Source organism: Lingula anatina, chromosome 4 (assembly GCF_051362555.1).
Source record: "Lingula anatina isolate TDL-2025a chromosome 4, LinAna3.0, whole genome shotgun sequence".
In the NCBI taxonomy this organism is placed as follows: Eukaryota; Metazoa; Brachiopoda; class Lingulata; order Lingulida; family Lingulidae; genus Lingula; species Lingula anatina.
The window spans coordinates 8,785,403-8,800,440 of NC_141770.1; the positions used below are offsets into that span (position 1 = coordinate 8,785,403).

General features: G+C 37.0%; 1 protein-coding gene and 1 long non-coding RNA gene across 3 annotated transcripts; one reads left to right on the forward strand and one right to left on the reverse strand.

The window, feature by feature from the left end:
- Positions 1–1,014, reverse strand: LOC147762243 (uncharacterized). The gene is made up of 2 exons (XR_015334083.1): positions 865–1,014; positions 1–118 (listed from the first exon to the last, which is right to left on the reverse strand). It is a non-coding gene; the product is annotated as an uncharacterized LOC147762243 (long non-coding RNA).
- Positions 1,015–2,807: 1,793 nt separating this feature from the next.
- On the forward strand, positions 2,808–14,525 carry LOC106179413 (putative aarF domain-containing protein kinase 5). 2 transcript variants are annotated; one of them, XM_087011831.1, is made up of 15 exons: positions 2,808–2,984; positions 3,778–4,007; positions 4,323–4,389; positions 4,695–4,895; positions 5,340–5,480; positions 6,101–6,214; positions 6,535–6,666; positions 7,219–7,302; positions 7,613–7,694; positions 8,196–8,366; positions 9,046–9,253; positions 11,022–11,096; positions 11,879–11,977; positions 12,523–12,627; positions 13,128–14,525. In XM_087011831.1, the coding sequence occupies exons 1-15, from the start codon at positions 2,886–2,888 to the stop codon at positions 13,141–13,143; spliced, it is 1,824 nt and encodes a 607-aa protein (XP_086867957.1). In that variant the 5' UTR covers positions 2,808–2,885; the 3' UTR covers positions 13,144–14,525. The 2 variants fall into 2 exon arrangements, with proteins under 2 accessions (XP_086867957.1, XP_086867958.1); XM_087011832.1 differs by lacking the exon at positions 9,046–9,253 and adding an exon at positions 9,741–9,918.
- Positions 14,526–15,038: the final 513 nt, after the last annotated feature.

Genomic DNA, 15,038 nt, shown 5'->3' on the forward strand with positions numbered 1-15,038 from the left:
TTACAAAAGTTGTTTTTATTGAATTTTCACATAATAGATGTACGAAGGAACGTGGGTTTCTGTGTGTGAAACAAAGGCTAAACTTCAGGCGGATGCTGTGCAGAATCTCGTTGAGCTCCTGGAAAGATAAAATAATGTATACATGTAATATCACAGGGCAGAGAGCACATATAAATGGAATGGTGTGCACGTTTATTAACTAGTCTGATGTTCAGGTTCAGCTAGCGCAAAACTAAAATTATTACCTGAAATTAGGTAATGATATAACTATTTGAGGCCTCTTGTTAAAAAAGTAAGGTTGATAGCACAACCCGTTTTATTTGCAGGGTGGTTGAGGTTATTGCTACGACCGTTAATATATTCCTCTTGATATTAAAAGTTATAACACATGTTGTAGTCCATTTACAAATTCTCTTCGAAAATTATAAAACCCTTGGATCAGAAGCTCAGAACGGTGACAAGCATCATCCATTTAATTAATTTCGGTGGTAATAGTTACATTTAAACACACACGATGTTTTAAATTAGGTCAAAATATTCAAAATTAATTGTCAAGACCGGGGCACACAGAATGTTCAAACAGAGGGTTACAAAGTGCAGATGATTTCAAGCAAACTTAGGTTATCATAAAATGTCAGATGAATGCAACGTTTATCCTGAACATTTGGAGTCCTTTTATCCTGAACATTTGGAGTCCTAACGCAATGTAAGCAATAATTTCTACCATTATGAGTGACATACAAGTAACAATGAAGATATAGCAATAGGATTCATGTCATAAATATTTGTCGTAAATATTTTTCTCATTCTTCTGCGCCTTTAGTATTTAATGGCTGTGGTTGATGAAAAAATAGTGATACTCACAAACATACATTTGCTTCCACGCCTTATAAATGTTCAACCTTCTGACTGCACCACAGATGCTGTTGCGTCTACACCCGACTCTGTCAAACTGCCAAGTGAGCATTCGGGAAGACAGCTCGCACTACGATGAACAACTTGTTGTTATGCAAATAACAAGTATAGCTCATTTTAGTTGAGAGGTCGTTACTGAAACCAAGGAGTTATAAATAATATAACTCCTTGCTAAAACTGTTGGCGAAAGTTCAGTAATTAAACCCTGTGCGATACCTTCATATGCTCAAAGTCGTGCAAATATTCGATGTCACATACGATACTCTACAAGGCCAAAAGTGTCTAACTGGGCCTACTACACATGTAGCCCAGGTGTAACAGGAATGGGAGTCCGCTAGGAACCGTAGTCCGCTTCCCATTACTTTGTACCGGTGACATTCGTCCATATACTAACCCGAATACTCCAATTAACCCTAACCTGTACTAATCGTATGGGAGCCCGGACTTCCATTCCTGTTACAGGTGTTTCCCCTATGTGAAAATTATTCTGAAAAATCAGCAATGGGTGTATTTCTTCACACACACACACACACACACACACACACACACCCACACACCAAAAAAAATTATAATAATAATAAAATAAAATAAAATAAAATAAAATAAATCGATAAGGTCTACTGCCATGCTACGATACATTTTGCTAATTCATGGAATCAGAAGTTAGTTTTTTTTTAACGCGAACAAAGACGTGAGACGTCAATGATGTATGCATCATATCATTTTTTATTTCTCATAGTCTTATATATAGGCCTATAACAACTTGAACCAGATTTTCGACGGCTCTTTCATGTGGTCAGGCCCTAGCTATAGATAAAACGTCAATGTTCATATGAATGAGTAGGCCTACATGTAGGCTAACAAGGACCGAACTGGCCTACAGTTTGGTGGGTTCTAATTGGACTACTGAAAAACACACTTGTTAGCTTTATTTATTTTGTCGACTTATTTATTTAGGCCTACCAATCAGACTGCTAATAGGGACAGATCCAGGATTATTTGAAGGGGGCGGGGCGGAACGACAGACCTCGGATGCGTAGCCGAACATCGCCCCCTTGGTGTGGGGTTTGGGGCCTGTTCAAGGGCCCCGAAAACTTTTTGGTTTTCTGGAGAGCAAGTGCCCTTTGGTACGGTTTAGAACTATATGATTTAGCAAGGAGTTTCAATGGATTTAGCTAGTCAAAATTCTAATTTCAAGAGGGGAATATTGGTGTGATAATTTTTCAGAAACCGAAGGAGGATCAGAACCCACCTTACCCCCCTCTAAATCCGCCACTGATCATTATAATATATATCACGTATGATCAACGCAAGTGCAATGAACGATGCCCGTACGCAGGGGCGGATTTAGGCCATCTTCGGGGTCTTCCGGAAGACGGTCAGATTTTCAAGTTTATATTGATGGGTATGTAATTTTTTCCGTCGGAAGACGGTCAAAAATGGAGGATGGATCGATAAAGATAATTCGAAACCTGTCAGAAAATATCTCTCGATCCGCCCCTGGGTACGGGAACTACATGTAGGCCCATCTAGGCTACGATAACGCCTCGGTCTACGGACTTATGATTTTCAAATTTTGCCAAAGTTGACTAGCTGATTTATAGTACTAAACCGTACCAAATGACACCGTTCGCCCTCTAAAATACCAAAAAATTTTCGGGGCTGCTCATCGGGCCCCAAACCCCACGCCAACCGGGGGAGGGGGTTGGGCTTCGCATCCGCCCCCCCCCCCCCCCCCCCCCCCCCCTTCAGTTAATCCTAGATCCGCCCCTGCAACGTGGACTTCAATTTAATGCTTGACAAATATTATATCTGGAAACTGGACTATTACTTTTGTGTCTACCAGAGAATCACACCTAACACAGTCTTAATATGCCCAGCACCGCTGCATTTTCCCGTTCAACAGGAAGCGATATCAATATAATTATTAACCAATCAAATCGCTTGCAATTTTCACTGCTACAGACAATATGGCGATACTCCTGGTGTGCCGATTTTGTAATCGGTTGTTTCAATCGAAGTTTCAGACTCCTGTAAATACAATCAGAGCTTCCAAATTGCCAAATAGGGTGAGTACGAGCACCAAAAGTAAACTAATGTTATCTGATATAGAATTTTAAATTCGTTGTCGCCAGGCCTAGTCATATCCCCTGGCCTTAGTCTATTGCAGACGAATTTCAGATTGATTTATTTACGTAAGTTCTGGCTGTGAGTGATGCAACTGGAGCTGTGATTTCATGCGCTGTTACTCTTGAAAATAACGAGAAACGGCCTTTACTTAACGATCAGTTAAATGCAATACCATATCTGTTACGGAGATCCCCTGTTTCCTCTTATATTCCAAAAGCAACTGCTACTGGTTTGGTTACATATATCCCTTACCAGCCTTGGGCTTTACCAAGGTGGTTAAACTCCCTGGTCTAAAGTACTTTGAGTAGATAGATAATATTGGCGATTTGCCTCTTTTATACATACACACATTACAAATACACTGCCCAGTACATATCTGGACTTTCTTTGTCACAAATACGGCCATAAAATACATGTTACGTATTTATTAGTGTACATGTATAATGTTTAGCAGAGGTGCTGATGTTATATAATATGCTCCAATTTTAGTGACATTTGGAAGAAAAATCTTAATTAATTCATTAGACGTTTCAGCTAGCTTTCAGAAACTAAGTTTATCCCAGAATAAATATTACCTACTTAACCTTTTTTCAAAACTTTGTTCAGTACAAGCTTACACCGTGCTAAAAGATTGCACTGGTACAATGTATGCACATAGAAATATGCTGTATTTGAGAGCATCAAGCGATAATTGTGAAAGTGAAATTTTTTTTTTTTACCTTTTTTTTTCAGTCATTTTTCTCCACACTACACGAGGGTAGAAATGGGCTTCCTAAATTATTCAAGAGGCAGTTTTCATTACAAGTCAAAGAAAATAAAAGGACAAAAACTCAGAAATGGACTAAAAGAGTAATAATAAGTGGCTCACTTATAGCAGCCTGTGCCGGATACTATGCAACATTGGATAGTATACGCAAGAGAAAACTTAGGGTTATAGTGGAGGGGTTTGGTAGATTCTGGAGGTATGGTCTGTGTAATTCTTTTTATTAAAGGATATATATTATATATATAAAAGACTCATGAGACTAATGCGTAGCTCAAAACACTTGTTCCAATATTCGTCCATTCATTCTTATCTTAATGGTAGATTTCTAAAATATTCAATGATTTATCAGTCTTTGATGTGAAGAAGACTGGGTTTTATTTTGGTATTTTAATACAATTTGATTCAACTCAATGAATTAAATAGCCATAGAAAATTTTTTAATAAATATTTATATTAAACAAGTTAGGCTGTGTGTCATTGATGACGCTGTCTCATCTTTTGCATGTTTCAGGTCATTAATCATAGGACTTACTATTTCATTAGATTATAAATGGACCTTTTGGGGGTTCCCGGATGAGGTGAGACCTAATATTTATGATTTTGTATGTTGGAGAAAAAAATTATTTTAAGATATAATCTAGGATCAAATTAATGACATTCAGTGTGCAAATGTATACCTGCAAGTGTTTGTTTTTTATGAGTGCACTTATGTTTCAGGTAAAAAACAAACAGGCTGCTGTGTGTTGTTAATTATAATTATATACAGAATTAATATAAGAAATGTACACACAAAATACAGGCATAATTACAATACAATACCCCAAATGCTATGCTGTCTGTGAATAATGTGAAATTTCCAGTCTTCTTGCATCTTACCTTTTAGGATTCCGAGGACTATGAGCGCGAACTGCGAAAGTGCCACACACGAGCAGCGGAGAGGATTCTCCATGGTTGCCTTCAGAATGGAGGCCTGTATGTGAAGCTTGGACAGGGAATGGTGTCTATGAACCATATACTTCCCAAAGAATATGTAGGAGTCCTGGAGGTACTGCAGGATAAGGCTCTGAAGAGGAGACCACATGAGGTAAATACCAGTCTCAGGGGCACTTTTCACAATAGAAATTTTCAATGAGTCCAATGTCAACTTTATGACCATAAGTTAGGCTACTTTAATCCAAACTACGTAAGTTTGTAGTGGTTTCGTAGTCTAAAATGTCAATTGGCTGTCACATTGTTAGAGGGCATTCACAACAGATGATTCTTGGATCTACTGATCCATAGACATGAGATCTAGCAGGGATCTAGCAATGAAACCTTACAGCTGTGATTTATTTCGTTAAATGGTGTATGCGGAGGCTGGGAGACCATCGGCGGATTAGTCGGCTCTTCTTTCATGTAGGATCTGTCATATTTGATCAGTAGATCCGAGGATCATCTGTTGTGAATGCCCTCTTAGATCAACTACTGATGCCGACATGCCTTGGACCCATAATGTTTTATTTAATATATATGCACTCCTTGGGTATAGATTGACCAGTTATTTATGGAGGACTTTGGGAAGACTCCCCAGGAGATGTTCAAGGAGTTTGATCCAGAGGCCATTGCGGCAGCCAGTCTTGCTCAGGTCCATAAAGCAGTTACACATGAGGGCGATACAGTGGCCGTTAAGGTTGGTAGTCGACAAAAGTGTGTAGCTTAAAGTCTGTGCTAAATTAAGCTTTATCTAGTTAACATATTTTCTGCTTGAAGGCAAAAGATATCACTTAGATTGCATTCACAACGAGTTGAGCCAGGCTTTACAAATCCTGGGGACTAAATATGGCTGAAGTACATGAAAGAAAAACCGCCTAATCTTTTAATAGTCTCTCCGCCTCTCACACGCCTCCCCACACGTCGTGCCTGCGGGGGGACAGTCATTAAATCTCGGCTCCATTGGGACGACACATGGGGAGGCGTGTAAGAGGCGGAGAGACTATTAAAAGAGTAGGCGGTTTTTCTTTCATGTGCGTCCGCCATATTTAGTCCCCAGGATTTGTAAAGCCTGGCTCAACTCGGTGTGAATGCGATCTTCATGAACATTTAAATGTCACTGTTAAAGGTTCAGCATATAACCAAATTAAGGGTTTACTGTATGGATGCAAAAGAGTTCAGTTGGTGAACTTTTTTACATTTAATGAAAAAGTTCATTTAATGAAAGCAGTTTTATCATGGCAATTTTCTTAATAGCTGTGTGACAATTTCAATAAAAGATGGGCAGTCATAAATATTAATATTTTGTCATTTCTCCAGGTTCAGTATATAGACCTAAGAGACAGGTTTGCAGGAGATATCAGGACTTGTGAGATTTTACTGGATATAGTGGGATGGATGCATCCAAAGTTTGCCTTCAAGTGGGTTTTGCAGGTAAGTCAGATTTGGTACGTACTCTCTTTAATTAGATATAAATACCGTTACCATGTTGCTTTGTAAAATGTTTGTTTTTATTTTTTCAAATTAACCAAAAACAAAAATAATTTTTTAAAAATATTTCTGTAATCCAGTTTCTGGTTAATTAATGTAACAGTAGGCATCTCTTTGTTCTCAAACATGTACCCTCATCCCCAGATATTTTAAGAAATTTCATGCATACAGTCACTGTCTGGTTTCACCTTACACTATAAAAATCTCGGACTGAATATTTATATTTTAGTCATTTTATTTAAAAAAAAAAAACAATATTCCAGGACTTAAAAGGTACACTTGCCAAAGAACTGGACTTTGAAAATGAGGGATGGAACAGTGAGAGGTGTGCTCAAGACTTGCGTCACCTTCACTATATCTATGTACCCAAAGTTGATTGGGATAAAACAACTAAGGTATTACCAGTCATGAGCTTTTTCCGCAGAAACCCAGAATTCTGCGTTTTGTAATTCAATTCTGATGGTTCCTGAGATTCGTCAAGATCTGCAATAAAATGATAAATGTTCAGAGTGTTTTTTTTTTTAACCTAGGCTCATGTCTGTATTACTGTTATAAATAGTTTTTGATTTTTTTTTAAAGATGAGGCAATATACTAGATCATTATCAACTTGTCAGAAATGTTATATTTGGTTACTTTGAATCTGATTCAGTGAAATAACTTGCCATAAGGATGTTAATTTAATCTGTTGTCTAGCCAGGGCTTGTGAAAAAAAAGCTATCAGTTTAAAGATTTTATTTGTTAGTTTAACATATTTTATCTGCCAATAGCTGAAACCAAAATATCACTTGAATGATATCAGTTTTTTCACGCATTGGTCTTACATTTCTATATTAATGAAAAAAAAAACTAAACTTAGTCTAATATTTTGTTTATATGTTGAAGAAGTTGAAAAAATGGTTTTCATTGTTCCTTGCATTATGTTACTGGTAACTTTCTATATCTTCAGAGAGTTTTAACCACAGAATTCATTGATGGCTGTAAAATAAGTAATATGAAAGCAATAAAGGATATGAACATCTCACTAAAAGATGTAAGTATAACATAGGAGTCCTAAAAATAAAACCAAGGTTTCTTGATGTGAAGTCATAATTTGAAATATAGATTACCCAAGCTGCCTGTCTGATAAATTTACTATATATTCAAGTCGTATCCTATTCCTTGTATTTTTCAGAGATAAGTGTACAGTTATTTTGTATGTGTATTATTTATGTTATTCCCCAATTGACTATTTATAGTATAAAAGAAAAGAAAGGGAATTTGATATACTGAAAAATACTGATTTTAAAGCAAAACATTTATGCTTAATTGGTGTATGCACAACTTCCTCTGCCACTTTACAGGTAGACTACAAGCTAGTGCAGTGTTTTGCTGATCAGATCTTCCTCTCTGGTTTTGTACATGCGGACCCACATCCAGGAAACAGTAAGTGTGTGTGCATGCATATGTTTGTATGTGCTCAGGTACACGTGTATATGTGTGTGTGTACAGGCATGTGTGTGAGTGATCATGCATTTGTGAGGGCGTTTATGCGTGCACATGTGGGTGGATGCATTTGTATGAAGAATATGGAATTTCAATGTTTTGGGAACGAGTGAGAGTGGATAAATGCATCTGAGTGCCAAGTGGATGAGAGAGAGAGAGAGAGAGAGAGAGAGAGAGAGAGAGAGAGAGAGGAAATTGGCGAATGTGTATGTGGATATCAAGGGGATATGTGGTAGCCAGGACAGAGTTGGTACTATTGGACTCTGTACTATATAATACATTTGCAAGTTTTCAGGATTATGCCTGATTTCACGGTTTTCAGTCTTCATTTTGATAGTTTTTTTCACATGATCTAAGTGCACTGAGAAATGGCAAACTACATTTTTAGGATAATCAATTTTTACAATTTTCACCCATGCATTTGTTATTATTATATTTTAGTATTTATAAGGAAGGGTCGTGATGGCAAGGCAGAGCTGGTACTGTTGGACCATGGACTATATGAGTATCTGCATCCTAAGGACAGGGTAGCTCTCAGTCACCTCTACAAGGCTATAGTGCTCAAAGATGAAGAAAACATGAAGTATTACTCTGAGCAACTTTCAGTTAAAGGTATTTAACTTATTAATTTCCACACATTCCACTCTAATTTCCACATTAATTTCCACTCTTTTTCATATATTTTTTAAAGTTCTGCAAACAATTTGTTTTAAATGAAGATAAGTGGTTTTATCAAGGGTAATTTTAATATGTATGGATGCATTTAAATGTTGGTCCCTGATCCAGCATCTACAGTAAGTGTTCTAGAGTAGAACTGATCATAGAGTATAATTGTACCCCAGTCTTGATTTTACACATATACCATATGTCCCAGAGTATTTGAGTTAACTGATATACTTCCAGAGTAGTACGGGTTTAACTTTGCCCATAAACTCTGTCCCAGAGTTTTCTTCTTTGACTTTTAAGTTAAAACACATATACTCTAGAGAACCTATTATAGTACTGGTTTAACTTGACACATAAACTCTATGTCCCAGAGTATTACTGGTTTAACTTGACACATAAACTCTATGTCCCAGAGTATTACTGGTTTAATTTGACACATAAACTCTATGTCCCAGAGTATTACTGGTGTAACTTTACACATAAACTCTTTATGTCCCAGAGTATTACTGGTTTAACTTGATGCATAAACTCTATGTCCCAGAGTATTACTGGTGTAACTTGATACATAAACTCTATATCCCAGAGTATTACTGGTTTAACTTGACACATAAACTCTATGTCCCAGAGTATTACTGGTTTGCCTGTATGCTGGTACAGAGACTGGTGCCTCTGCCAAGCAAGTTAAAGCTGAGGGTGACCCACTATACCAGGAAAGAGTGGAAACAACTGCCAGAAGAGGAGAAAGAGAGACTGCGAGCCATTGCCAAGGGCGTACATGATGACATTTTGCAGATATTCCATGACATGCCTCACTCTTTGTGGTTTATATTTCGGTAAGGGGTCCTGACCCATGGTTGTTTGCACCGAGGACAGACTAGGTTTTGTTGGGATGTCATGACGATATGACAGGCACTGTAGTGATGGGACAGAATGAGAGCTAGGTCTCCTGCTTCTGATACAGTTGTAGCAGTTTTCTGTGAGGGTCGTGAAGTCATGGCGGGGCAAAAGGAACTTGTGATGCTTGGGTCACTTTTATGGTTCCAGTGATAGCTAGACCTGAGTGATCAGATTGAGAACTGCCTCCATTTAAACTGAATAGATAAACCCTTCGGGTATCCTTCCTAATTTGTTATGAGATGGATAATATAGGAAAATTGAATCTCATGCCAATTCCAATTTCCTTAACTGGAAACAAGATTTTATAATAAATAATCTCAACACCTGGTCAAAGGTCTACATCATGGAATCCCCAAAGGCTTCATTGAGAATATATGAGCAATACTTATCAATACCAGTATAGTGAAACCTTTCACTTTTCAGACCATAACCTATTTTGTGAAATCCTGGTCCAACGCCCGGTGAAACGCAACACATTTTTCCTACCCAGTAAAATGACCGAGGAAGATGTGCGCTACATGCAGAACATGGCCAAAGATCACTTTGATCAAGTCATGGCCGTCCTCCGTGACATGCCGAGGTGTATGTTACTTATGATCAGGTGGGTGGGGGCTTAAATTATATTAACGCCTTTGATAGACTCGTTTATGCCCTGTGTTATTGCATTTACGCCCTAACAAGAAAGTTTTTTTTTTTTTTGCTGATTCACCTTGTATTTTGCTTTTGGTCTGTAGATGGCGAAAATTTTAAAGTTAAAAGATGGCAACATATAATATCTCCAATAAAATGCTCACTCTTTTTTTGTCCTCGAAGATTTGCTTGCTTTGTCTTTTGTTATCATTTGGCAGCTGCTTCGCTCTTCGTTTTTTGCCTCATTTATTTTCTACTGCAACTGAATTCCCATAATGTTCATTTAGGAATTAGTTCTCTTAGATGTGCTGTAAAGCATGTTTGAAGGAGCTTTAGCTCAATTATGTTCTGATGGAATCACTCAAGCTCTTAGTAAAGACAAATTGTGTTCTTTTTATTACCAGGATTTCACTTTTATTAATTTGTTTATTTTAATAAAAGGATTCACTTTTTGATTGTGCTTTCATAAATAATCAGTCACTATTGATAAACCTAGGAATGATAATAAATTTTCAGTTATGTTCCATATGATCTAAGAGCAGAAAGGGGGGGGGGGGGGAGCAGGGGCGGATTGAGACCGTCTTCTGGGTCTTCCGGAAGACCGTCAGGTTTTTAAGTTTACGTTGACAGGTATACATTTTTTTCTGTCGGAAGACGGTCAAAAATGGAAGATGGACTAACAAAGATAATTTGGAAGACTGTCAGAAAATATGTCTGGATCCGCCCCTGGGGGAGAATGGCTTATTTGCAGCTCTGTCCTGTTTCTCTCATTCTGTCCCATGTGCTGTGTTTTCAGCCTGTCAAGCACTCGCTTTAAATGTTGTATATCACAAAATATGGTAAAAATTGACAAATTAAAGGACTTTTTACTTAAATAACTGACTGATTAGTTGGCAGTCTTTCAACATACATATTTAATACCAGGGAGCCTTCACCTCTTGTATGGGAAATCTCCCAATTAGTTTAAATTTATATTCTGTTATATTCATTATCTTGATGTCATACGTGCTAATTTCCAAAATGTATTTATTTTATCATAAAATCTATATTATGTGATCATCAACTTTGTTTCAGAAACTTGAACACCATACGAGCTATCAACCGTATCCATGGGCACCCTGTGGACAGATATACTATTATGGCTAGGAGGTAATTTTTATACACTCTTAGGTAACATTTCCATTCCTAGATTGATCTAACAGGATCGATTCAACTCTGAGAGATTTTATGTGGCTTGGATTTCTGGCACGCCTATTGAAGCTGTTAGGGGTAACTATTGTAACTATTGTTTAGCAGCTTCAGTAGGCGTGCCAGACATCTAAGCCACTTAAGCTGAATGTAATTTAGCGAGAAACTCCTGGGAAGATGGATTGATCCTGTTAGATCGATCTAGGTATGTGAATGGGGACTCAGGGCACATTCAGTACAATTAGATCCGTGGACGAAGAGCGCATTCAGAACAGTGGACTAACAGATCCGTGGATCAAATATGGCTGACCCACTTGAATGCTTGTTGCTTAATCCCTGTGGGGAATCTATCCAGTGTCTAATCGGAGAATTAAAGCTTTAAAGCTTGCTGCATAATCCAAATAGGCACTGAATAGATTCCCTGCGAGGATTACGCGGCAAGCTTTCAATTGGGTACAACATATTTGATTTGTGGATATGTTTGTCTGCTGGTCAACTTTGGTTGAGAATTTGGCCGTAATAAGACTAATTCTATCAGTGTGCTATTATAAATATAAGAGCACATACCAGGTCATAGAAATAGTATACTGTCATTTGTCTAAAATCATAGAAGTTTTTTCCTAATAGGAATTTTCAGAAGAGGTACAGAAAGTGTGTATTAGTAATGTTATTTAGTATTCTTAAATGTGCTTTATGAGCTGCCGTAGGACAGTAAATATTATAGGCCAATGTTATCTTTCCAGTGCTATCAAGGGCTGCCATGTGTCAGAGGGACAGAGGATAGGACTGCTAGGGACAGTCAGGACCCTGTGGGAGAGATGTGTGCTGGACTACAGTTTATTGTGAGTTGGAGTCACATTGGAAAAATGTACATGTGATGCTGATAATATTCCACAAAAATATACTCTTCTGGCATGTATTTAGAAATTTCATTGCCATTCCATTTGGTGGACTTTCAGTTAAGATCAAGAGATGAAATGCCATGAAGATTGTACAGTTATATTATAAAGTGATAAGTGTGATTAGTATTAATTTTTTTAGTTCTTATGAGATATGAAAAGATCAGACATGAGCCTAGGTTAAAAAAAAAAAACTCTGAACATTTAACACGTACTCTAACCCAACACCTAACCGGCCAGAGGTCAGGGGTGCCTTAGAATTTAATTTAAAAACACGGAATTCCACGATTCTGCGGAAAAAGCTCATGTCTGAGAGATGTCTGTACAAAAAGAAGGGTACAGATAATAGGAAGGGAAAAACCGTGTGGAATAGCCCATGGAGATTTTGCTTTAAATACCAGGAGGCATAAATATTATTTTTATATTATCTGAAAAAATCATTTTTGTTTGATCTGTGGTTGTTTCACCTTTTTTTGTGGTAATTTCAGGTCAGAGCGCTTTAAGTTTTGGATAATTGTGAAATACATCCAAGTGATGCATTACCTCGGTAAGATACCAGATGTGATATCCATGATCCAGGAACAGGAAAGAAAGTAAGCAATTTCTTCATTAAGTTGTGAACTGGTTTACAGTAAAAACTTGAAAATGTCCTCACTTAAAATTAATGAATATCTTCAAATGCTTAAATCTGACTTGTCCATATGAGATAGCAAACTTTTCAAAATTATCGAGAGGCCCATTTTCAAGTTTGATGAAATTTTCAAAGTGTAAAAAATTATGTTGGCAGAGAATAGTCTTCTGACAAAATTTTCACGACCCACTTAATTTTCAAGTTTTTACTGTATATCTTCATGTTCATCTTCTTCTATGTGTCAGTATATTTGCCAGCTTTGCTTTATAGTTAATTTTGGTAAACGTCCCTATGATCAAATAAATATTGCTGCTCAGCTTCCAGATATCTATCTATCTGAAGATTATAAATGTAAAATTTTTTCATGACTTTGATAAATTTATATTAAAACTAGCTTGTAATATAACATTTCCTTGGTATTTCATGTTTGTTTTGATCGTTCATATTTGATAAATATTTTAGGTATGAGAGATTATGATCCCATTCACAGAAAAATGACATATGTGACTTCCACTGCCTCCAACTCACCAGAGGAAAAAGATTTATGGATAGTAGAATTTCTCACCTCACCAGCGGGATAAAATGATTCATTAGTGGATATGAATATTTAACGAATGGCCAACACACATATTTAATAATTTATTCTTCAAAATGATATATTGGTTCTTTTGACCGCCAGTGCCCTCAGCTTTCTGCTGTAATTTTATGGTTTATGACTAGATGGAGAATATACCTACATATTTTTAGAACGACATTTATTGCGACTGTTCACAATTTTTTCAATGGTGCATTACCATTACTAATGAGATTGGTCTTTGGAGTGGATTAAAAGAGGAAATACATGAAGCAGGGACCTGACTTCAAAGTATATTGGTGTTACTAAAAGTAAATAGCTAAAGATGGGGTACACTCTGCTGTACTCTGTATAAGATATCATTCCCATACCCTATTGAACTAGCAGGATCGATCTATCACTGAGGGGTTTCTTGCTAAATTGCATTTAGTTTAAGCCTGCACAAAAGCCAATTACCCCCCTGGCAGCTTTAGTGGGCGTGACAGACATTTAAGCTGCTTAAACTGAATGCAATTTAGCCAGAATCCTCTCCGAATTAGATCAATCCTGCTAGTACGATAGGGTTATGGGAACCCAGTCTAAGAGTTAAACAGCGTAGATGCTCTACAGACTGCATTTTATACATACAGAAGAATCTGTATACATGTGTTTCAATTATTCAGAACCTCGTTAAAACGTACTTTGATAGGTGTGGGATGTGTGTGAATTGGTGAAATAGGATAGGAAAGTTGCTTTCTTTGCAGGAAGCTTTTTTATTTCCTGCTGCAATCAATTTTGTATTGAAGTCATTCAGATTGAGATTTTTCTCGTAAGTGGCATTGGTTTGGATTACCCTGAGGTTCAGAGTTTTTGGAATGGGATTGCTCTACCTCCCATACACAATCACCCCGAGTTTCAGAGCATTTACAATGACTTCTTTCGACAGAATGCTGTCTGTAATCCAGAATCACTGACTTTTCTCTACCTGGACAATTTTTAGTCTCATTAAAAGAGGGGATAACTCCCCCCCCCCCCCATTATGCCGTAACATGTACTGTGGTATACTTTGTGAGGCAGAAATTGTAACACAAACCAATGCTAACTCGAATCTCTTTTATGGAAACCCTCCGCTGTGTATTATACATGTAAGTGTTAACTGTATGTTGTTGATGTACGTGTAATCACTTGTGAATAGTTATCAACTATTTTGAAAATGGAATCAGATTAAAAGACTTCTTTGAGAAACATGCTGAGATTAAACTATTATACTTGACCGTAGACTTAATGTTATTACACTGTAAAATATTTTTTATGTAAATGATGTGGAAGTGCACAATTAATATTAAATGATGTGTTTCTTGCCATTATGACAGATCTTATACAGTCTTAATTATTTATTTTGGCAGATTGGGTTTTTAGTCAAAATTCAGGGTAAGAACGGGTCAGCTGGATGCTCACTGTAGTGACTTGCAATCAGTAATTTATAGCATGACTATGAAACTCAAACAATACATTTTATTGACTATTTATAATAGAAATGATAGTTTAAGTATTTATTCATTGCAAGCATGTGCTGTAAGATGTTTATTACATACAAAAACTGTTACATAGAAAATAAACTCCCTATTTTGAAGAAGTGGAATTCTTGTAATGGTGTACGTGAATCTCTCTCTCTCTCTCACTCTCTCTCTCTCATGAATTTAATTAAGAAGCTGTATCCTAAACAGTAATTAATGTACTATACAGCGAAATGTTAACATGAAATAGATAACGTCTTTCAGGACTCACCAGTTTTTCCACACGGAAAAGCCTCATTTCAA